Source organism: Urocitellus parryii, chromosome 1, assembly GCF_045843805.1.
Source record: "Urocitellus parryii isolate mUroPar1 chromosome 1, mUroPar1.hap1, whole genome shotgun sequence".
NCBI lineage: Eukaryota > Metazoa > Chordata > Mammalia > Rodentia > Sciuridae > Urocitellus > Urocitellus parryii.
The window spans coordinates 279,576,509-279,601,108 of NC_135531.1; the positions used below are offsets into that span (position 1 = coordinate 279,576,509).

Sequence of the window (24,600 nt, forward strand, 5' to 3'; positions counted from 1 at the left end):
GCCCAGACATCTCTTCCTCATGTCCATGATGCTGGGAGGGAGCCGGACCTGGTGCGTGCTAGGCCACCGCACCCCACTGAGCTGCACTCCAGCCCCGCCTGTCAGTTCCTAAATGTTCCCAGGCACTGGCTTCTCCGAGGCTCCCTTGGAGAGCCCAGCGGCGACTCCCGCACTGGAGGAACCATCTGTTTGCAGCAGCTTGCTGCACGCTCATTCGTGGGCTCCGAGCAGTGCCTTAGAAATGAGGGCAGCGTGCTGGCTTCCTGGGGCACGAGGCAGTGTGCACATCTTCTCTGAAGAGTGCAGAAGAGCTGCTGCCTTTCCTCTGACAGCAGCTGCCCTTTGCCAATGGCTTCTGCTGGCTCCTCCGAGCCCGATGGCATGTGGGTCACTTCTTCATGGCGGAGGCATTTAGAGCTGAAGCATCGGGACTGCTGTGGTTTAGATGTGAGGTCATGAGGCAATTCAAGATGGTTGAGAGGCGAAGCAATCAGGTTATGGGAGCCTTAACCCAACCAGTGCATTGACACCCTGCCCTCTGTCCCGATGCTCTGCCTCGCCTCAGGCACACAGCAGTGAACCCTCCGTCTGTGGACTGAGACCTCTGGAACCATAAGCCCCAAATAAAGTTTTCTCCCCTAAAATTGTTTTTGTTAGGTCTTATGGTCACAGCAGCAAAAAAGCTGCCTGCGATAGGGACCTTCTAACGGTCATGTAGAGCATCCTAGGATGCACTGTCTCATGGAGAAGCTGCTCGGTGCGTTTTCTGTTTCCTTCTGGTTTGTGGTGGCCTTCAGAAGGGCCTGCAGTGCTCTCCTGTACCTGACCAGGGAGAAGGCAGCTGTGAGGAGTGCCTCACTGTCTCCCCTTTAAACAAGGTGTTTGAATCTGGACAGCTGAAGGCCATGAGCATTTTATTTTCATTTGGAAAAAAAGGAACCATCAAGCCCTGTTGTTAGCGCCATTTGATCTTTTATTGTAAATATTATTTAGCTCAGTTCTATTTTCAGACATTGTAAGGATGGATGATCTGGTTTAACAGAAGCTTCCAAGTGGTAGCTGACATGGGCAGAGCCCCCTGCCGGGCCAGGGGAAGGAGGAGGCGTGTCCAAGGTGAGCAGAAGGTCAGATGGGCGTTGTGGTCCGCCCTCTGGCTGAGTGAAGTGGTGGAATCTGTGCAGTTCATCTTCATGGCTCAGGAAGGCACAGCTTGTATATTGCAAATTCTTTGCTTCTCAGTGTCGGATTCCAAGACCCCCTGTCATCATAGCATGGGGACATCGTCCTCTTGCAGCTCAGCCCAGTCATGGGCATGAACTAGATCACAACCTCCCTCCTAAGATGCTTCAGTTCTCCCCCCCCCTTGTCTCCATGCTCTGCCCCCTCAATCCTGTTTAATCTGTGGCTTTATGACATGTGAGCTTGCTCCTTGGACATGCAGGTTTAAGATCAATGGGAAGGGGCTGACGGCAGGCTCTCGGCCTCAGTTACCTCATGTGTCCATTGAAGAAGGGACAAAGCCCTGGCTCTAGAAACGAACATCATGCTCAGCAGAACCTGGGTGTTTGCCATCCAATGAATTCACTTTCTTAAGGCAGTTAATTTTCCACACTGCCGGAGACTTTTGTGGCATTTCCTTTTCTTTAAAGACTTAAGCCAGAGATCCATGATCTTGGGGAGGGAATTCAGTGCTCAGGTTGCCAGGTGGGTTGCCAGGTACGCCGCTTTAGCCTTTGCCTTTGTGTTAGCAGTTTCAGCCCCAGGCAGGCCTTCGAAACCTGACTTTTCATTTATCAGGGACACCTGTGAGAGTGACATTCCAATTTATGTATATGATGCCTACGGACCCATGAAAAGGTCATTGTCAACAGCAGTTTAAAAGCCTGCCTTAGGTGAGTTTCAAAGCAGACTTATTAGATCCGTATTGGTTTAATTTGATAAAGCATGGAGATAAAATGTCATATGATAGGAGGTGGCTTTTTTCAGGACCCGTGTCTGTGAGACCTGCTGGCTCTTTGTTTTGTCTGTTTCCACAGTAAACAGGGATGCTGGCTTCATTCAGATCAGACTGAGCTTCGCTCACTGGACACGGCAGAGGTGCATTCTGAGCTGCTCCCTGGTGCCCGGCTGATGTAAGCTGCTGGGCGTCTGTCATGAGAGGAGCTCTCCCGGGGGCCTTTGTTCTGTCTGTTGGAAGGATGCTTCCTGCACTTTTCATGGTGATCTCTGCTCTGACCTTGGTAATTGGGTCAGGCCTTCCGTTGTCTGCTCCTTTTGCTCTGTAGTCTGGCACAGGTGTCAGTGTTGTGGGTGCGCGACCCCTCCTGGTGCTCCGTGTGCGTCCTGTGTGTGTACCAGAGTGTGAAGGAACTTTTCTGTTCCCTCCACTTGCCTTTCACATTGCCAGTCCTTCTGCTTCCAACACACTTCTGGAACTTTCTGCCTCTCCCTGCATCCTTAGGATGCCTTGCAGATGCAGGCTGCTTTCAAAAAGTACTGGATCCCAGCGCATCAAACTGTAGGCCCTGATGGAATCCTTGGTCCGTGGTGTTAGTTTGTGGAGACTTTTCACTGTGACCAGTGGGATAAGGGAATAGAACCCACTGTCCATGTCCTTCAGCACAGAGGAGAGAGCTTTGGAGTCCTTGAATGACAGCTCAGGAGAGTGGAGGGAGCAATGGCAGTGTCAGGCTGGGCCTTTGCCCACCCCTGTCCAGCACTCTTGCCACCAGACGAGCTGTTGGAGGACTTGAGCCCCTGTGCCTGTTCTTAGACTGGCTTGTTGCTGCATCACAATGATGCCAGCTGCAGTGGCCGGGCTGGGCCCACTTTACAGATATCACTGTGCTGGTCCTACCAGCAGCAGGGGACGGCTGTCCCATAGATCCTTACAGTTAATGGGTCATCTGTAGAGACACTTGTGTGGAGGCACTTAGAGATTTATTTCCACACAGCTTAAGAATTGAGCCCAGGCTGCCCGTAGGCTGCCCTCAGTAGGTGGCCCCCACCTGGTGCGTGCTCCCTGGCACCTGTAGACCTGGGAGCTAGAGCAGAGCAGTGGGAAGATGAGTGTGCTGCAGGCACACGCCCTGCACCGCTGTCACCCTGGCCGAGCTCACAGCCCTTCCTGGGCCGTTAGAACTCCCAGCACAGTATCGAGCACCTTGGCTAATGAGCAGGAATTAGCAGACTGGCGAGTTTTCCACAGCACTGGAGAGCATAGCATTTTCAGACTAAAAAAAGAGGCAAGCAGGATAGCTGTGGTGTGGAGAAGAAGCCCGAGGGAGGCAGGCAGCTCTTCAGGCTGAATTCTGTTCTGGGGCAGAGCCCGAGCGGCACTGGACACTGCATTTGGAAAAATAGACTTAGCTGTTAGTTATGACCAAAAGCATGGTTGGGCCTTAGCCTCTTGGAGAGGTGGGTGGACAACTTAAACACATGGGCCCCAGCAGTCGTATCCAGGTCAGTTTTCAAGGTAGGCGGGGTCTCTAGCAGAGCTACAGTGAGGGAGCTGTGCTTGGGGGTGCTGGGTGCTCTGGGTGAAGCTCACCCAGGATTTGCCAGCTTCCCAGCAACGGGTGGACTCATGCTTGCTTGGGGTGGGCACGTTGGCTTTGATGTTTCTTTGCTTTTTCACTATCTTTGGGTGTAGTCATCAGGTTTCTAATTTGTGATTGTTTTTTTTTTCTTGGTCAGTTCATAGTATTGGTTTTGAAAAGTCAGAATCAATGGTTTTATTTTTGGAGTTCTAAATCCAGCCATATAAACACTCCCGGTCTGGCCTGAGGGTTTGGCAGACTCTGGGCTGCTATTTTAGATATGCTGAAAGCCTTCTAGCAAGTTGCTCTCCACTGCTCTTCTTAGGCTGTGAGCTGGGTCGCAGAGTGCTCGGAGCGGGGTGCAGGAGCACGAAGCGTCCCCAGGAATGTTCCTACCCAACCCCAGTTCTGAACTTGCATCCTGGGCGGGGCCCAGGGGAGACTTCTGGCCAGGTGCTTCTGGGGCCTTGACTTTTCTCTACAGGAGTCACTTTCTGGGTGCTGGGCCTTTCTCCTGTGGGCATCTATAGTTAGGGTAGTGCTTGACGGGACTGTCACATCCAGGGAAAGGCCAGCCCTCTCTCTGGTTGACCAGGGTGGGGTGGCCGCCAGTGTGTGCTTTCAGAGGTGGGTGTTGTTGCACATTAGTGTGTGCACAGCAAGGGTGACACACCTCCAGCTGCTCAAGACCTCTCAAGAGATATTCATTTAAGATGTGTCCCCATCCGCCACCCCAGCCTCCGAGGAGAAGCAGTGTTGGCCTCTGTTCCCCTCCCCCTCCTCCCGCCTCTCCACAGGTGTTCGGGGGCTTGATGAACAGATGACCGTGGTCTCAGGTGCCATGAACTCAGCAGGGTCATGTGTGACCAAGGGCTGGGCAGTGGATGCCGAAGGAAGACTAAGTGTGTCGCTTGTTGTCCTGTCCCAGGGCAGGAGAGGTTCTGTGCTCTCCTGTCCTTCTTTCTCTGTCCTGAATGAGGCCTTTATCCTGTTGGCTCCTCCACCCCATTGCACCCCCGCCCCCCTGGGAAGAAACGCTGTGTAAGTGCAGGCAGAGCTGAGGGTCCCGGTGGGCACAGACCTGAGGCATGTTGTGGAGCTCCTCAGGGCAGCAAGCCCCACACGGCAACTCGTGTTCCAGGTGCTGGTTACCTGGTGGGACTGCCAGGGGAGGGGCGGCCCAAAATCGTAAAGCTCCTAACAGGACGTGAGCCTGGAAAGAGAACGAGCTCAGGCCCCGCGTGTGCGTGTGGAGTTTCCCTTTGAATATCCACCCAAGAGGCTCTCTGTTTTATGTATGCAAGGCCCAGACTGAGGGGGTTCCCTGGCAGACACGCAGAGCAGGGGCCCCCCGTCCCCATCTGCCCAGGTCCTCGTGTGCAGCGCACCCCACCACCCTGGCGTGCCCCTCTGACCTGCCCCCATATCAGAACACACCCTCCTCCCTCCGCCCTGCTGCACCAGTGGGCGCCTGGCCTCTGCCATGGTGGCCCTTCCGCAGTCCCCTGGATGCCCCTCCTCCCTGTGTCTGCACCCTTCCACTCTCCTCTTTCCATCCCTCCGAGACCCAGATCCACGCTGCAGCTCCTCTGGCTTGGAGAGCAGGGGCTCCTTCCATACCAGCCAGCGCGTACGACTCTCCCGCCTGGCAGAGCCACCAGGCTCCCCGCTGCCCTTTTAATAAAGCCAGACTCTGCTCCAGTCCAGGCCCCCAGGTCACCCTGCCTGCCCCACAGCTGCCCTCCCGGCCAGTCCTTTCCTTCTCACCTCAGCACCCAGCCCTCTGCCTCCCGCTCCTTCCCCAGGCTGCCCCCACCTCAGGCCCAGCTCCTAGCTGTCAGCAGCTCAGAGGGGCCTCCAGCGGCCTCTGCCACTCCCCCTCCTGCACTGACCTGGTTTCCTGCACAGCGCTTGTCACAGCCTGGGGTCACCAGGCTCTGGACCAGCGCTGCTCAAAGCTGCAGTGGGTTTTGTGCAGGCTTGTGTTGCTCGTAGGTGTGTCTCTAGTGTGGGGTACGGTGCCTGGCTCCAGAAACAGCCAGGAATGAAGAGGTCAGTGAGCTGATGGCCCCTGCTGTGAGCGAGGGTGACCATGGAGCAGGCGAGTTGCTGTGAGTGGCAGAGGCCTGGTGGCCTGTGGGCCCTGCATCGGCGTGGAGTGTCAGGTTCACATGCTGCTGGGTTGGGCTTTGGTTGGCCCCTGGTCCAGGAGTCTTCCTGGTGGGGCTCTGGGGCGCTCTGCAGCGGTCACCCTCAGGGAGGGCTGCTGTGGGCTCAGCTCCATAGGAAGCAGCTGGGGAAGGAGGCCGCCAGCGGGATGCCTCCTGAGGACTGTCTGGAGCCCCCACGGTGGGTTAGGTCCCAGCAGGGTACCCCAGTGTCAGGCCACTGGAGGAGTGGGGAGGGACTCGGGAGCTAGGGTGGCTCAGAGTTCTCAGTTGAGGTGGGGGGCAGGGCCTTTACCTGTTGACCTCTTCTGCCCGTCAGGGGTCTTGTTCTGGGGCACCACCAAGCTCTGGCCAAGGGTGGTCTCAGGGAGGGGTCTCAGGCTGGAGTGGAACAGCAGCACCCCTCAGACAGGCTCTGGGGCTTCAGCCCCCTAGGACAGGACAGGCTGATGCCCACCGTGATCTCCCGATGTGCTGGCAGAGTGCTGGCAGTGCTTCCCCTTCAGTAGGACGTGTGGACATTAAGGGGGAGTTAACGTGAATGGACCTAATAGATCTTGTTCACATAGGAAGTCACGTTTTCCGCAGGTGCACTTGATTCCTCTGGTGTCAGTGCAGCTCCTGTGGGTGGCCCTGAGTCACTCAGGGTCTTTCCAGCTGGAAACGTGGCAGCTTCCGTGTCTGGTGGTTCTCAAAGCCTGTCTCGGATGGTGTATAAGAAGCAGCAGGAATCTCCGCCTGATTCTGGAAACGGCAGGACCAACTGTCCGTCTGTCCTAAGTTCAGAGAAAAGGGTGAGGCCTGAGAGGACCAGGAGGGGAGCTCCTCTTGGGCAGCTGGTGCGTCCTGAGACCACTTGCCCCCAGTCTTGCTCAGGCCCTCTCTGAGGCCTAGGGGACACCACCTGCTGCCACATCGATTGTGCGTAGACATGGGGTGCTCCTGTCCCCCGGGAAGTTAGGTCTGAGAGAAGGGAGACACATCTTGCCTGGGGAGCAATACAGAGGTGGCCAGGCGTGCGGCCCAGCTTTCTGGTTTCCACTCTGGCCTGAGTGGCTGGAGCAGGGAGGCCGTGCTGTGGCTGGGCCTGCATTTCTGAGGCAATGTAGACCTGGGCTTGATGGGCATGGGGTGCCCATGGTGGGTGGGAGATGTGGGGCCCCTCCTGGTCGCTGGGGAACATAGGTTTTGAAGAAATTCCGTGTCTACTGTTCTTCTGGGATAGAGACCTTGTGACTTTTAAAGGAGGTGAGACTCTTCCGCTTCATGGTATGAGAAACTAGGAGAGAATTAGTGGGGACCTTTCCGTGTCAACCGTGAGGCCGCCTCTGCAGGCCCAGTGCTGGCAGCCACCTCGCCGCACCCTGCTCGAGGCACAGGGGAGCCGTCTGCCTGTGAGGCCCTGGCTGCGCTTTCTTGTCATGGAACTGAGAGGTCCTCACTCACAGGTCAAAGATCAAAACAGGGAGGAAGGTGGTGGAGAGAGAAGGCCCAGCATCCCCGCCTCTGTGGCAGGTTGTCCCCTGCTCCCGTCTCCCTTTCTTGCTCCTCGCTGCCTAGTTAATGGATCAGCACTTGCCAAACAGACTGCGGATTCCACGTGGTCTGCGACCCAGTTTTGGTGCTCAGTGTTTTGCACTTAGTTTATCACAGAATCTCTTCTGCGAAAGCTGTGCTTTCTTCAGGGCGTAGTATTTTTGGGGGGCCAGGTCCACACCCGGGCGTGTGACTGTTACACCAGAGCCGATAAGGGACTCAGGCAGGTGCAGCCAGGGTATCCTGCTGGGGGAGGGAGGCAAGAGGCAGCTCATAAGGGCACAGGTTGGCACAGAGAACTCAGGTGTGTGTGTGTGTGTGTGTGTGTGTGTGTGTGTGTGTGTAGGCCTACTCCAGCACTGAGCTCAGGAATCAGTGAGCTGAGCAGGGTGACTGCTCTTCCCAAGGGGCCAGGTGAGGCGTGTACTAAGGGGGACCCCCTGCAGGGGCTGTGTGGCCTTGTGGGGGCAGATGGCAGTGGGGTTTGTGGTCGGGGCTGGTCCTTCTGTGGTGGACCTCGAGTTTGATGCCTGTCATGGCTGGGATCTGGAATGTCCCCCTAAGTCATAGAGCTTGTGTGTTGAAGGCTTGGTGACAGCGCAGCCAGCCCAGGGTGGGAAGAGATTGGGTTAATACCGGTGATGGGTGAGTGATTTGAGTGGACTCTGGGAGCGGGCGGAAACCGTCTGCCCTGAAGCATGTTTGGAGGAAGTCGGTCACTGGGGTTGTGCCCTCGGGACTACCTGGTCCCTGGCCCTTTCTCTCTGCTTCCCTTTGCCACACCCCTCTGCCTGATGCCCTGCTCACCTCAGGCCCAACCCAGCGGAGCCAGCTGCCCAGGGACGGAAACCTCTGAAACCTCCGAGGTGCTCCTGTCAGGCTTGGGGTCGCAGTGACACAAGGTGGACTAGCAGTTCCCCAGCGCACGACACTGGCCACTGTGCACTGGGAACGGTGGAAGGCCAGCAGTCCCTTTATGGGCAGGGTGGCGGGGGTGTGGGGGCATGGGCACTGCCCTCGTAGGAGCCTACACCCGTTTTGGTTTTGAAGTTTCAGTCCGTTTCTGTGACACTTGCCGGTTACTGGGTCCCAAGAGTCATACATAGAGCATAGAGTGCCCTGGGGACGTTTGAGCAGGAGGGTGGAGGCAGGGTCTGCTCTGAGCTGCCTGCTTCAGGGGATCTTGGCCCGAGGCCACACACAGGCCGGTGAGGAGAGGTGCAGGGCGCTTGGCAGCTGCTCAGCGGAGGCTTCCCGGGGAGGACCTGCCTGCTGGCTTTTCTACCTGATGGGCAGGGTCGGTGTGGATCACGTGACACAGCCTCAGCCTGTTACCGGCCCCCACCCCAAGCCACTGGCCCTCCCCTGGGCCCCGACTACAGACTTACCAGAAGGGAAAGGGTCACTCCTGCTGGCTCTCAGTGAGCCCTGCCCCACCCCGGGAAGAGGAGCGTCCTGACTTTGACTTTGTTTTGCTGTGATCTGGGTGGCTTTAGCCTGAGGCTTGTGGAGACCATGTGAAGGACCCGGGTTCCCTGCAGTCTCCCTTTGACCAGTGCTGGCCTGTAAACCGGGCGAAGCTGTGACTGTCCTGCCATGTGTAGTGGCCGGGCATGCCCGTGCACTCCCGAGCCCCGGGAGGTGTCAGTCGGCCACTGTCACCAGTCTTGTATTCACCCCCAGCAGGGGCTGCAGAGGCAGCTCCCACGTGCAGCGCTGGCCTCTGCCTCCTGGTGTCCCAGGTGAAGTGATGCTTCTGTGTGTGCGATGGACAGCAGTGGTCACTGGGCCTGCTGCCCTCTGCCTCTCTCCCCACATCCCTGCCAGGTTCTTAGCCTCTGTCTGGGTTAAAACTCGGGGCCACGGGGGATGGGTTAACTCCAGTTGCTCTTTGGGTAGTAATCTTCTGGACTCATTTTCATCTATTATCAAGCCGTCCCTTATTATTAAGCATTAATTGCACCGAGAATTAAAAAATATCATTGACTGTGTTTACGATTCTTTGTGGGATGAAAACTGACAGGCCCAAATATGTCCAGCACACACCGACAGAAACTCAGCCCGTGAACCGTAAATGCCTTTTATTTTTTCCCCAGTATGTGTTTTAACAAGTGAACGTGATCTTGTATGTTTCACCTTTGACCTAACTGGGATGGAGAGACAGGCTCCTGTATCCCCCCAGCATCTGAGATGCATGTAGAGATTCCCCCCCTCCTTCCCCAGCAGTGCTGGGGTCACACCCAGAGCAAACACTGCCACCGAGCTGCAGCCCAGCCCTGATTGGTGGAACCTGCCTTCGACATGCTCCATTCAAACTTCCGCAAACGTCTGTCCACACTTGTGTACGGTCTAGGATTGAACCCAGGGGTGCTCCACCACTGAGCTGTACCCCAAGTCTTTTTATTATTTTCCTAATCTTGAGACAGGGTCTCACTGAATGGCTGAGGCTGGCCTCTATCTTGTGATCCTGCTGCCTCAGCCTCCCCAGTCCCTGACTCTCCACTGCTCCATCTCAGGAAAACAGCCGTGGATTTAACCTGCTGACTTGGTTTTCTTTTGGCAATTTCTGACTTGCCGCCTTTCATCAGAGGTCCTGGCTTGAACGTTATAGTTTTAGGGACTCTGCAGTTTCACTTGAACATGTTTTAAAAAATCCTTAAAGTCTGTTTAAAATTATGATTCCTCCAGGTTTCAGGAGTCTGGCCTTGCTGTAAAGTGACAGTATTTCTCTGCTTGTTGGAGGTGGCTGTCCCCAGCTGTGGCCACTGGCTCTCCAGCGGTGGGCTCTGTCCAAAGGCTGGACAGTGCATGTTCCTGGAGCGTAGGCTGAGTGGCAGCCCTGCGTGTTACAACCTGGTGATGTGTTTCCTGCAAGCTCCGGAGGCGGGGGAGGGGCGGGAAGGGGAGGGAGGCCTGTCCCTTGTGGCTGGCCTCTGGTGCTGCCGGAGGACAGTGGTGGCCTGGGTCACTAGGGGTATCAGACCAGCCCTGACCCTGGTCCCTGACTCCAGGAGAGGGGCAGGGCAGGTGAGGGGGAAGAAGCAAAGTGCTGTGGTGAGGGAACAGGGCCCAGCATTCCACCTGGATATCTGCCCTCCCCATTCCTCCACGTCCTCCTGCTTGCCAGGGCCTGGGAACAGAGGACAAGCTCAGTGGCACTGTCGGGGCCTGGAGTCCAGGGGACCTCCAGCAGACTCCAGCAGTGCCTTCTTCTCTTTAAAACCCCTGGAGCATGTCTTGGCCCAGAGTGACTCTTCAGAGCTACAAAATGCCCTCCACAAAAGCCATCGCCAAAGGGTCACCACCATTCACAGAGGCAAATGGGAAAGCAGTTCCCCGCATGGTGCTTTACCCACATGGCGCGCTGGGCACACACCGCAGCCTTCCCACAACTTGGGCCAGAGGTGGCTTGGTGGGGACACACAGCATCTTGCAGTGGTGGTCTGCCCTCCACACGTCAAGCTTTGGGAATCAAGGCTGGAGGGGAGACTGCGGGCAGGGAGGCAGCAGGAAGGTGTGCGTGGCCTGCAGTGCCCCGAGAGCAGCAGCAGCGGTTCCAGAGGCCTGCCCCAGCGGTCCTGGCGCCCCACGTTGGCCACAGCTCCACGGCTCATCCGCACCCATAACATGCTGTGCTCTGATCGGAGTCGGGGCCGCGTCACCTGCCTGTGGGGCCACCCTGCCTGTGGACCTGCCTGGGCTGGGAAGGCGCTCGCAGAACCCCTTCATGCCCAGGGTTGTAACAGTGCAGTGGATGTTGGATCGGAAGGAGGGTGTTGGCTCCAGGTCTGGCAGGGCATCATTTCTGAGAAGAATATTCGGGAGCAGCCTTGGAGAGCCACGTCATTCTGAAGGAAGCGCAGAGGGAAGACGTCCCAGCTGCTCCCGGGAGTCCGTGGTCCCTGCTCCCTGCTCCCCTCAGGCTGGGGCCTCTGTTCTCCCTCCTTCCCATCCGTGTCCTCGTGTCCTCACGTCTCCTGCTGTCCTTCTGCCCAGAGTCCCTGGGCCATTGTTGACACTAGAGGGCCATTGTCCTGGAGCCAGGGGTATGGTGAAGAAAACCCCGGGAGGAACCAGGTGTTCTGTAAGAAGTCAGCTTCTGCAGGTCCCCAGAGCCCCCTGGCTGGCGGCATTTTGCCTCGGAGCCTCCCCAGGGAGAGAAACACTGGCCTGTTGAGAAGGATCCCGAGTCACGTCAGTGCTCGGGGAAGGGTGCTTGGTATGGCGGCAGGGTGTGGCTGCCTCGGCAGGGGTGGGCACAGTGGCATCTTGGTGGCCTGGCATTTGTCACCCGGGACTGAGAAGGCCTTATGATGTGGGGATAGGAAACTGTTTCATTTGTGAGCCTGCAGGGTCCCTGAAAAGCCACGGGGTTTCCAGGGAAGTGTGAAGCGCATCTGGTATCCCAGGGGTTTACACAGACTCCGTTTATTACAGATGTTCAAGGATTTTCAAATCAGAAATTAAATCTCGCCACTGACCCTGCCGGCGGGCGTCCGTGGAGTTTCCGGTCAGACGTCACCCGTGTTCTGTGTTGACCAGCGCTGCATGTGACCTTCCCACTGCACCGAGTGGTCCCTTTATCCTTCACATTTGTCCACTTCCTTCCTGATGTGGCCGTGTTGTGGCCGGCGCCCGCGTCTCCCCCTGCCCTGGTTCCTGGGGATGTGCTTGCTTTCTGCATTGTTTAGTTTTCTATCTGGGGACTTTATGAGTGCTTTAAAGTAAAAATAAATGTTCCTTCACTTCCCTGTTGCTAAAAACAATAATTTTTTTTTCCTTAAATCCTTGTGAAACTCAACATTTTCAAAGAAGAGTCACAGTCCCCAAGATAATGTGCTTTAGAAAAAAATTCACCTGCCATTTCAGGTTTCTTTTACATTGTGTGTAATTTCATGAGTTTTTACTGGAACTTGTATTTGTGGTCACTGGAGCCAGACAGGACGGGGTGGGGGTGACAGGGTACAAGAGGACATGAAGTTGTCCTAACTGTGGCTCACGCTGTGCTCGGGTTCTTACTCCAGGAGGAAGGGAGCCAGCTCTTCTGGGGAGTGAGTCCCCTGGCCCAGCAAGGGTGGGTGGGATGTAGCAGAGATAGGGCTCCAGCCCCCGGGCTCATGAAGGATGCTGGTCAGCCATTAACCGGAGTTTCCAGCCCTGAGGAGTGACCCAGAGGACTGGAGGCCTAATTAGAGATGGCTGTTCCTCCCCAGGCCCTGGCGGTGGGCAGGTGAGCACCAGGCGGGGCTGGTCTGCCCAGCTGCAGCCCTTGGAAAGGCCCCGTCTCTACCCAGTCCTCTCATCTGCTCGCTGGTCCTGCGGGGTTCTGCTCGGTCCGACTGCTAGGGCAGGCTCCCTCCAGGCTCCCTGGAGGATGATTTCGGGACACTGTGGATTTTCTGAGTGTGTTGGTGGTCACACCCCGTGGAGGCCCTCCACGAGTGCTTACTTGCCGTAGGTTGAACCATGTGGAATTGCCATTGTTCAGCCTCTTGTGACCCACAAAGCGGCAGTTTGACGTGGTTCGATGGAGAGAAACGGGCCTGGGCTGAGGACCAGCTCCAGCCGTGCCTCTCGGGGGTCTCTCTCCTCTGAGGGAGGGAGTCACTGAAGGGCAGTTTCCACAGCTGCAGGTCGATTGCTGCGTCAGGGTTGTCACGTGGTGCATGTCAGGCCCACCTGTGAGGCCCCCCAACAACAGGGAGCTCCAGCAGTGCAGACCCCCGTGTCTCCGTCAGCCAGGGCACTTGGGGAGCAGGTATCAGGAGCCTCGCTGTCAGTGATGGGCCCTTTCTGGGGGCCGCCGCCTCTCCTAGAAACCTCATGGCGTTCACAGGAGAGAACCATTCCCATCTATCACCAGGGAGCTGGGCCTCAGAAAGACCAGCAAGGTCACCCAAGGTCACCAATAAGCCTGGGCCTCCTGGTCCCTGCTCCCTCACTGATCCTCCTCTGCCCACTACTGGGCAGTGACCAGGGCAGCCAAGAGAAGCAGGGCTCTCCTGGTGGTCAGAGTTCAAGACCCAGGACCATTGGCTCCCACCTCGTGGTGCCACCTGCCAGGTCTGCCTGTGCTCTCTTAGGTTCCCTGAGAAATCCTGATGTCCTGGTCTGTGTTTGTGAGGTCCACAGGGTCTTAATGAGTGAGCCTCGGAGGCCTTTGGGGCTTGTTGAAATGCAGATCCCAGGGCCCCCGATTGCTGAGTCTCACAGATGTCTCCTGTGGCTGGCTTTGCAAGGTGTCCAGAGGAGCCCAGGGCAGGTGAAGAGGGGGCACTGAGAACCTGGCCCTGCTGGGGGCCCTTCCCCAGGCGACTGTGCCATCTGGGGCAGTGGGGTGGCCCTGAGAACTACTGTGGGGCCTGGGGACTCTGGCAAAGTGGCTCTCAGGAAATGATCCTCAGAACCACCATGTTCAGCCACAGAAGAGGGGACGCTGCTGTTTCTGCGCCTCGCCCAGCATGCCATGTACAGAGGCAGTTCCTTCTGAGGTGCTCGCAGGCTTTGGTTTCTCATTGCTTAATTATTTTATCCATAAACCAGACAGATTGTGATAGAAATATCACATTTTCGCCTGAGTTGCCGAGAGACTTTCCTGCACTGTGCTCCTTAGGATTTCTAAGGACGCCCTTCCGTACCTGTCTGGAGCATTGATGTCCCTGGGACGGGTTGGGGCAGGACCAGAGGGAGGTAGAGCTCGTCCCTTATTATTGTAACGCCAGCTTTCCCGCCACACACACGCACTGGTAACAGGGTCCCTGATGAATTGGCTCAACTGAAATTCATTATCCCAGTGGATTCCTGTTTGTCCCTACATCATTCTCACTTGGGGCTTGGAGTGAGAAGGAGGACAGGCTGCAGCACTGATGCTTCGCTTAGTGTCACAGAGTGATGGGTGCCAACAGGCTTGGAGGACAATGGGTAAACGCTTAGCTCGGCGTAAGACGCTTGCCTGGCATGTGTGAGGACCTGGATTTCATCTCCAGCACAGAAAAGGAAAAACAAACAAAACTTTTAAGACTAATGAAAGTTTGTTGTAAAAAAATACAAGTTAGGAAAAAAACCTCCTCAAGACCCGGGAGTCCCTCCGCCCGATGTTTGAATTCTGTGTTTCCTGCTGCTGGTGCATGGTGGCAGGTGGGGGTCTTTGTTAAGGAGCCCTTCTGGTGGCTGAGCACTTGTCGCTGGGCTTTCTTAGGCATGGAACAGGCACTGCACTGCGAGGGGTTCTGTGGCCAGGACAGTCCAACAGGGCCTTGGTGGGCTTTCCTTCGACATCAGATGTCTTGGTCACCAGATCAGGTGGAGCATCTCCCTCTAACGGAGAACATTGCCCCCAGCGTTTGGCGACTGGGCCATCCCTAGGTGTCCCCACCCCCTGTCCTCAGGCCGGGTCCCTGTGGGCTCCGTGCACCGGACACCTCTTTGTTTTCTCTGACTGCCGTCAACCTTCTGACCCAAAGGGACAAGGAGGTCAAGACTTCACTCCTGATAAGGGTGGCGTATAAGGGTGGCGAAGTGTTCTGTAATCTTGGAGTTGTTCAAGAGCTTGTGTTTGAATTTAAATGACGAAGCGTAATTGGAAGGCTGGGGATGGAGTTCAGTGGTAGGTCACTGGCCTGGTGTACGTGAGGCTGTGGGTTCCATCTCCAGCACTGAAACCCAAAGTGCATTGGAAGTCATGCCACACTGATGGAAGAGCCAAGTACCTGGTCCTAAACTGCTGAGGAAAGCCCGTGCACCTCCAGGTGGCCTGTGGCCCAAGCACCACTGGCAGCTCTGGGCTTCCCTGTGAGTCAAAGGGCTCAAAGCAGGCAGTCAGAGGTCATCTGCTGTGCCTTACGATGGAATCTAGTCCAGTGGTACTTAGACCAGAGTCTGGGAGCCACTTTCTTCATATTTCATGCCATTGACGGGGCATGGAATGGCCTCTTCTGAAAACCAGGGCTGCTTCTGTCACTTTGTGGCCTGGCTGACCGGGGACACATGTGTGCAGACAGTGCATGCACGCACACACGCCCAGGTGTGTTCCTAAAGCACGTTTTGTGCAGCTGCACCTTGGGGAGTGAAGTAGGGCAGCCGGCCTCGTCCTCCACATGATGGAGTCTCCGGGGGCCAGGCCCTGCTTCCTTTGTCCTGGGACCCCCAATCCCTGTGGTGACCGGCCAGGAAGTGTCCCCACAGGAGCAGGGAGAGAAAGCATCTGGTATGTAGGGCTTTCCCCAGGTCTTTGGTTGGTTCTCCTTGAGCCTCACACCAGCATCCCACTCTGAGTGGGCCGTGACAGAGGCCAGGCAAGTTCTTGAAATAAGGGCATTTTAATGGAAGTTGAGGGCCTTGGCGGGGAACATGAAGTCAAGCATTTATTTTATTAATCCAGTTGCCACAAAGAAAAACATACTCTATTCAAGTGAGGGTAAATTTGCAACTAAAAGCTTGCCACACCATGTTCCAATATTTATATAATCATATGTCTTTGTTTAATGGAGCCCCACTTCATTTATAATGCATATTTAATATTTGTTGTGATAAATTTAATCTGGTGGTACATGCTTAAAAATCAGCAGTGCATTAATGAAGTGAGCTCTTTTAATTCACCCTTTATCCTCTTTGTTCTACTGTTAAGATTCATTTTTAAAATTGTATCTCAGGTTTTTTTTGGTTTGTTTTGTAAGAGGGATTGAACCCAGAGGTGCTCTACCACTGAACTATGTCCCCAACCCTTTTGAAAACTTAGAGTCAGGGTCTTGCTAAGTTGCCCAGGTTGGCCTCAAACTTGAGATCCTCCTGCCTCAGTCTCCTGTGGAGCCGGAATTGCCAGCCACATGGCCTAGCTGTAACTTAACGTGTATGTCAAATGGCGTAAAAATCTGAATCAGAGTCCCAAAGGTCACGATGAATGTCGTCTCCTTACTCTTGTTCCCCAGCCACCAGTTCCCTCACCTAAGTCGGCAACTGTTTGTGATTTTACCAGTGTCGATTCTCAGGCGTGTGTGTTGTGCGCACACACGCCGCACACTGTAACGCTGACTAGACTGTGTGGGTCTTGCTCTCACACCTAGTGGAGCCTGGAGATTGTGGGCTGAATCCACCTCAGTATGCCGAGGTCCTTACAGATCTCTGCCCCCCACCACCTGCTGGACTCAGTTGTCTTGTTTTCTTAATTAGTAGTCCATCTCCATCTCAGGAATACATCCAGGTTCACTTGACCGTTGTTGAGGTTTTTAACAGCAGAGCCACAGGGGGACTTTCTGAGCAGCTGGACGCTTGGTACATGCATTAGGAGAGTCCTTGTCATTACCTCTGTCTCCCTGCCCATCATCTGAGGCCGCCTTCTCGTTTCCCTGAGAGCAGTTGGTGACCGATGTTTAGTTACCATCCCCTGAGGTCAGGCCTGTGCTGTCATGGTCCACACTTCATGGTTCCCAGCTGATCCCTGGGCGTGCTCCGGTGGTGTGCGGCCCACCATGGAGTGGGTGTTAAAGAGCACAATTGAACTGCTCCCCCCTACCGTCAGCCCCCACCCTGTCTACTTCCATAGGGGGAGCGTGGACTGGACATCTTGAAGGCAGTGCTGGGATAAGTCCACCTCCCAGGCATCCCATCTCTCCAGCTTCCTTACAGACCTCTGCCCACCCACCACCTGCTGGACTCTGTGCCCCACAGCCCGTGCCTCTGCTGTTGAGCTCAGCCCTGCCAGCTCAGTGACCTTGAGAGTCACTAGATGCCCCTGGCAGCCTATTGTCTTCTCCATTGGCTCCTCCCACAAGCAGGGTCTCCCTTTGATGGGCGTCCTAGCCCTCAGCTCTGGGGGACAGTGGCAGTGGTGTGGGTGCCCTCCCACACCCCATGGACCATGGGTGCTGGCCTGCCTGGCCAAGCCAGCCTGGCCTTTCTCCATCCTTCTCCTAAGGGGACTGCAGGCCAGGCCTGCACGGCACCACCACCCCTTCTGACCACATCTGGTTGAAAGGGATGGCTTTTCTTGCCCTTGGGGCATTTTTTGAAGGACTTGACAACTTTTGGACAGTGCAGGGTGAGCAGATTCCAACATTAGGGAAAACGTTTGGAGAGGGCATTCCATTGAAAGAGATGGCCTGCATCCGGCTGCTGCCTCCCCGGCTCTGAGTGGCCAAGGGAGCCGCCACGTGGGTGCGACTGTGGGATCCTGCTTACCACGGGTCATGGCCAGTGGAGGATCATCTGTACTGGGCAGGCCAGGGGGCCCCCCAGTGGGGTCATCTCTGCTGGGCAGGTCAGGAGAGCTACCCTAGTGAGCTTCCTGGGTGGGGAGCAAGCACCACTTCAAAGAGCCCCCCGGGTCCAGGTCCCCTCCTCTCCCTGGCCAAGACTCTGGCACCCAGCAGAGTGCTCCAGACCTGAGTGTCGCCTGTCTGCAGCATCTAGGTTTCCACACCCACCATCCTCGAAGCTTTTGGGGTGGGATCTCAGAAAAGCGACTGTTTAGCAGAAAGACTGCAAACCACAGCTGCCTGAGGCTGGGTCTGTTGCAGAGACCAAGGCCCAGCTTGCAGGCCCCCAGAGCCGCTGGCTGGTAGGAGCGCCCACCGGTGCCTGGCTGAGCTGGGTAAACCTGGGCAAGCTGTGGCCCCCCTGGGGTGGGAGGGAGTAACTTGGAAGGCCGGTCTGCAGCCCCACGGTGTCCCTCTGGTGGAAGCTGGCATGCCGGGCACCGATGAGTGCTGGAGGGGGCCGCAGCCTGACTTTGTCTCTGTCTTCTCTTGCAGATGCCTTCGTGAACAGCCAGGAGTGGACGTTGAGTCGATCGGTGCCAGAGCTCAAAGTGGTGAGTGGCTCTTTCTGGCTTCAGTGGTTTATTTCCCAGGAGACCACGGGTGTGGGGGCCCTCGGGAGTGGGGCGTGAGCCCACCCAAGCTGTGCATGGGACGGGGACCAGTTGTGTGTTATGTAACCACTGTCCCCAGCACAGTGCCATTCCTACAGAGGACCTTCCAGAGACACCTGTCCAGGGAGTGACACAGGGTGGCAATGGTGTTTCTGGGAGTTTTTAAGACGACGACGTGCCCTCCCTAAGTGGGGAAGCTGGGATTTGATGTGGGCGTCGCTGCTCCTGCCCAGCACTGCCTGGAAGAACCTTCTGTGTCTGCCCTGACTGACAAGCAGCCTCTGCCCTGGGCGGCCTTTCAGGGACTGTACTGTGGCTCAGGAACCATGTGTGATGGCCTTGTTTAGGCTCGGTTCATTTTGGTTGAAGCAGCTGCGTGGCTGTGGTGGCCGTGCGACAGGTGGAAGTGGCTTCCTTTGGCCCTGTCCTGGTGATTGAGGGCGGTGTAGGTTCTTACCAGGCCACCAAGGGGGGGGTGCTTGCTACCAAAGAAGCCTGTGGTTTCTGGGGCCAGTGCTCGGGCTTGGAGACAGCGTCACTGAAGGGCAGGCAGGGCAGCTCCTTCCCCAAGGGTAGCTCCTCAGGCTAGTGTGGGCTCACTGCCAGGTCGCCACCTCTCACGGATGGGCCCACGTCAGCGGCCTGAGGAAGGGTCTAGCCCTGGAGCTGTGCATGGATGTGGGGACCCTGGCAGGGCTGCCAGCTCTTTGTCACGGGCCCTGGAAAAGAAGCCCCCTTTGTTCTGTGTGGCCACTGTGTGTATCCACAGTGCTGCATTGTTTCCTGCCCCTGTGCAGCACTCCAGGACAGGTGGCCTTTAGGTCAGCGCCCGAGGAGCCCTGCTTCTCAAGCGCAGCCACGAGGTGACGTAACAGCAGCCTCCAGGGAACTGTCGGTGCCAGTTTTGCAGGGATTCTGAGACCCCGTCAGAGAACACAGCTCAGGGTTTGCTGACTCTTCAAGAGCCGTGGTTCCATGCCTCGGGCTTTCTGGGGTTGTATGGTGGTCAGATCGTCCGTGACCAGTTGCCTTCGGTACAGTGGCTTGGTGCCAGGCGGCACAGGCCCGTGCCCCTGCCCGGGTGTGACAGGGACATCTGGCTGCAGAGGGCCTCAGTGGGCAGTCTGCCATTCCTGTTGACGTGTTTTCCTTGAACTCCCAATGGGGACCTTCGCTAAAGCCTCCATTTCCCTTTCAGCAAATCCACGTTTGGCAGGTAAGCGTGGGGCACTAGAGGAAGCAGTCAGAGGCCGCGTGCCTCTCTTCCTGCCGAGGCAGGGAGGTGGGAGCAGCGGGGTCAGGCCTGAGGGTCTGCTCCGCTGCCTGCCTCGCTCTCAGTTCTGCCGCCTGCGGGGCACCTTGCTGCTCCCCATGAAGCCTGCCAGTCCAGACGTGCTTGATCCCTCCTTCCCGTTGACATCAGGGGCTGGTGGCCACGGTGCCCCATGGACCTGCCAACGTCTCCTCCTTATTTTTTTCCATGGACAACTGTTAGTTTCCACTGGTGTTTCAAATTAAAATAATGCTCACAGCCGTCTGTGAGATGCCTGCAGCCGTGAGAACCAAGTGAGACCCCGTGCACCCCAGGGTTGATGGGCGGGGCCTTCCAGGGGTGCACGGGCCTTGCCGTGAGCACACAGAGAACGGGGTGTTGCCGTGCAGAGAAGGCGCGGCCTGAACAGGGCCTGATCTCGGAGCATTTTCTTCCTCAGGGAAGACAAACTAATCTTAATTAAAAATTTAATTCTGTGGCATACTGGTTGGATTTTCTCAGTGTGAAGCTGACAAGCAGCAGGTGCCCTTGAGCAAAAGAATAATTAATAGGTAGATATTCTCAAATTACGGAGGCCCAAGGTAGAGGGGAGACTCACACTGACAGGAGGGGAGGCGGCCTGCGTGGGGTCTGCACACAGGGGGCCTGGCTCCGAGCCCTCTGTGCAGCGTCTCCTTGGCACTGGCCACCCGGGTCACTGGGTCAGGCATGCGCTCAGCTGCCCAGCCAGTGCTGATTTCCTCGGGCTGGGCAGGGCTCTGTGCAGGGGTGGGTGCAGGGTGCTGCAGAGAGTCCTCCTTGGAGGGCATCTGGAGCGGAGAGAGTCAGACCATGGGCTTGAGCATGGCATTCTGCAGAGGGCCCGAAGGAGCCGAGGGTCTGCTGGCCTGGCGTGAGGAAGGTGGCCTGGTCACTCTGCTGCTGGGGCAGAACCCCATGAGCAAGCAACTTAGGGGCTGCAGGGTTTTTCTCACAGCTCCGGAGGTGGGAAGTCCAGGACCAAGGGCAGGTCCTTAGGTTCACCTTCGTAGGTGACGTTGTCCTGGCTGTGTCTTCATGGTGGGGGACAGGCAGGTTCCCTTTAATAAAGGCACCAGTCTCACCCGTGAGGCCCAGACCCTGCTGTCTCCCATGGGCCCCGCCCCCCAACACCAGCACTTGGGGCTAGGATTTCAGCATCTGGTGTTTGGGGACCCAGGTTTCCGGACCACGGCAGCTTTCTCAGGGGTGGTCAGGCCTGAATGGCTGTCCACTAGTGAGTAGGAGCAGGATTTGGGGCAGTGATTATGTGGAAAGTTCTAGGTGTCTGGAGACACCTACCACTGGGGTTTGGGAGCTGAAGCACGTAGGGGACAAAGCAGGGCACTGAGGGGCTGCAGGGCTGTGGGCATGGGGGAGAGGGCAGGGCAGGCCGTAGCTCTGGAGAGGTCACACTGATGTCTGGAGAGGGGAATGTGGGGACGGGTGTCGCAGGAGCTTCTGGGTGATGCCCACATTCGGACGGCGGATGTGCCTGCAGCCACTCACAGACCACACTCACACCAGCCTGGGTCCCTGCTGTCAGGTGTGGGCTTCACTGTCCACCTAGCCAGCCTCCCTGCCTCCCCAGCAGGAGAGGAGAGGAAGGTGAGACTCGAGCATGCAGCGTTGCCTACCGCGTCCATGGTAGGCAGGTGCACACGAAGAGCTGGAGCTCAGTGGGCCTCACTCTGGTGGCAGCAGCTGGAGTCGGCGCCAGCTGGGGCGGGGGGTGGTGGAATCGGTGCTTGTAGGTAGAAGGCAGGTGCCCCTGGGGACTCTGGAGCCGAGGCTGAGCCAGGAATCAAGGAGGGAGCCCTGGAGGCCATGAGTATGGGGCAGGGCGTTGAACAGAAGAGGTGGGTGACCTTGTGGTCAGCCTCCCTGTGGCCATAGAGTCCAAGCCCGAGGTGGTGGGTGGAGGTGCGAAGCTCGGAAACCTCAGGAGAGCCAGGCAGAGCCCGGGCCTGGCTGGGCAGCTCCAGTGGGGCCTTGTGCAGGCTAGGTCTCGTGGGGTTGTCTCCTTCAAGAAGGGAGGGTCTCGGGGCAGAAGAACCAGGCTGCTGATGAGCAGCTTCTGGGGGGACAGGTATCCCAGCTCAGGTGGGGGCAGGAAGGAGGGCTTCCTGCAGGGCCCACTGAGTCCAGGCTGACTGCGCCCACAGGGAGGCCGTTCTGAAGGGCTGCTGCTGCTGAACCTCCCGTCTCCCTGGGCGCTGCCTCCCCAACCAGTCATGCCCCATTGGCTGTCCTGCTCTCCTGTCCCTGTCCCCAAACTGCCCCAAGCTCATCCCCTTGGGATGGCATGTGCCAGACTGACCCATCCATGACACTACATGCCACCCTATCCCATCTCACCTGGGTCCCCATGTGTGACTCTGGAACCTCCCCCCCCGTGTGACTGCACACCACCCTGTCCCCTCTCACCTGGGTCCCCCGTGTGACTGCACACCACCCTGTCCCATCTCACCTGGGTCCCCCTTCCCCATGTGACTCTGCACACCTCCCTGTCCCTTTCACCTGGGTCCCCCTCCCCCATGTGACTCTGCACACCACCCTGTCCCCTTCACCTGGACCCCCCTCCCCCGGTGTGACTCTGCACACCACCCTGTCCCCTCTCACCTGGGTCCCCCTTCCCCATGTGACTCTGCACACCTCCCTGTCCCTTTCACCTGGGTCCCCCTCCCCCATGTGACTCTGCACACCACCCTGTCCCCTTCACCTGGACCCCCCTCCCCCGGTGTGACTCTGCACACCACCCTGTCCCCTCTCACCTGGGTCCCCCTTCCCCATGTGACTCTGCACACCTCCCTATCCCCTTCACCTGGGTCCCCCTCCCCCATGTGACTCTGCACACCCTGTCCCCTCTCACCTGGACCCCCCTCCCCCGTGGGACTCTGCACACCACCCTGTCCCTTCCCACCTGGGTCCCCCTTCCCCATGTGACTCTGCACACCCTGTCCCCTTCACCTAGACCCTCCTCCTCCTTGTGACTCTGCACACCCTGTCCCCTTCACCTGGAGCCCCCTCCCCCGTGTGACTCTGCACACCACCCTGTCCCCTCTCATTGGAGCCCCCTCCCTCATGTGACTCTGCACACCCTGTCCCCTCTCACCTGGACCCTCCTCCTCCTTGTGACTCTGCACACCACCCTGTCCCCTCTCACATGGAGCCCCCTCCCCCTTGTGACTCTGCACACCCTGTCCCCTTCACCTGGAGCCCCCTTCTCCGTGTGACTCTGCACACCCTGTCCCCTTCACCTGGAGCCCCCTTCTCCGTGTGACTCTGCACACCCTGTCCCCTTCACCTGGAGCCCCCTCCCCCGTGTGACTCTGCACACCCTGTCCCCTCTCACCTGGACCCCCTCCCCCTTGTGACTCTGCACACCCTGTCCCCTTCACCTGGAGCCCCCTCCCCCATGTGACTCTGCACACCACCCTGTCCCCTCTCACCTGGAGCCCCCTCCCCCGTGTGACTCTGCACACCCTGTCCCCTCTCACCTGGACCCCCCTCCCCCGTGTGACTCTGCACACCCTGTCCCCTCTCACCTGGACCACCCTCCCCCGTGTGACTCTGCACACCCTGTCCCCTCTCACCTGGACCCCCCTCCCCCGTGTGACTCTGCACACCCTGTCCCCTTCACCTGGAGCCCCCTCCCCCGTGTGACTCTGCACACCCTGTCCCCTCTCACCTGGACCACCCTCCCCCGTGTGACTCTGCACACCCTGTCCCCTCTCACCTGGACCACCCTCCCCCGTGTGACTCTGCACACCCTGTCCCCTTACCTGGAGCCCCCTCCCCCGTGTGACTCTGCACACCCTGTCCCCTCTCACCTGGACCCCCCTCCCCCATGTGACTCTGCACACCCTGTCCCCTTACCTGGAGCCCCCTCCCCCGTGTGACTCTGCACACCCTGTCCCCTCTCACCTGGACCCCCCTCCCCCTTGTGACTCTGCACACCCTGTCCCCTTCACCTGGAGCCCCCTCCCCCATGTGACTCTGCACACCACCCTGTCCCCTCTCACCTGGAGCCCCCTCCCCCGTGTGACTCTGCACACCCTGTCCCCTCTCACCTGGACCCCCCTCCCCCGTGTGACTCTGCACACCCTGTCCCCTTACCTGGAGCCCCCTCCCCCGTGTGACTCTGCACACCCTGTCCCCTTACCTGGAGCCCCCTCCCCCGTGTGACTCTGCACACCCTGTCCCCTCTCACCTGGACCCCCCTCCCCCGTGTGACTCTGCACACCCTGTCCCCTTACCTGGACCCTCCTCCCCCGTGTGACTCTGCACACCTGTCCCCTTCACCTGGAGCCCCCTCCCCCGTGTGACTCTGCACACCCTGTCCCCTCTCACCTGGAGCCCCCTCCCCCGTGTGACTCTGCACACCATCCTGTCCCCTCTCACCTGGACCCCCCTACTCCGTGTGACTCTGCACACCCTGTCCCCTTCACCTGGAGCCCCCTCCCCCGTGTGACTCTGCACACCCTGTCCCCTTCACCTGGAGCCCCCTCCCCCGTGTGACTCTGCACACCCTGTCCCCTTCACTTGGAGCCCCCTCCCCAGAGTGACTCTGCACACCCTGTCCCCTCTCACCTGGAGCCCCCTCCCCTGTGTGACACTGCACACCCTGTCCCCTTCACCTGGAGCCCCCTTCTCCGTGTGACTCTGCACACCCTGTCCCCTCTCACCTGGAGCCCCCTCCCCCGTGTGACTCTGCACACCACCCTGTCCCCTTCACCTGGAGCCCCCTCCCCCGTGTGACTCTGCACACCCTGTCCCCTCTCACCTGGAGACCCCTACCCCGTGTGACTCTGCACACCCTGTCCCCTTCACCTGGAGCCCCCTTCTCCCTGTGACTCTGCACACCCTGTCCCCTCTCACCTGGAGCCCCCTCCCCCGTGTGACTCTGCACACCTGTCCCCTTCACCTGGAGCCCCCTCCCCTGTGTGACTCTGCACACCCTGTCCCCTTCACCTGGAGCCCCCTCCCCTGTGTGACTCTGCACACCACCCTGTCTCCTTCACCTGGACCCCCTGGTGTGGTGAGGCCAGAGACCTAGTAGATGGCCCCGTGGGCAGTGCACATGTTCCTGAGGAAGACGGCTCGCTGCCGGGAAGAGGGCTGGACCCGGCATGACTCCCTCAGTGCCGATGCCCGACCCCGTGGAGGCCAGGTGGCCCTGAGCAGAGCCCTGACTCC

The 24,600-nt window shown here is 58.0% G+C and overlaps 1 protein-coding gene across 9 annotated transcripts in view; it reads left to right on the forward strand.

The window, feature by feature from the left end:
* Positions 1-24,600, forward strand: part of Agap1 (ArfGAP with GTPase domain, ankyrin repeat and PH domain 1) — a 476,885-nt gene that overhangs the window by 134,992 nt on the left and 317,293 nt on the right. For all 9 annotated transcript variants that reach the window (XM_026396066.2, XM_026396067.2, XM_026396069.2 and 6 more), the window contains one exon: positions 17,992-18,050. In XM_026396066.2, coding sequence (XP_026251851.1) covers positions 17,992-18,050 — 59 coding nt within the window. The remainder of the gene's footprint in view (positions 1-17,991; positions 18,051-24,600) is intronic.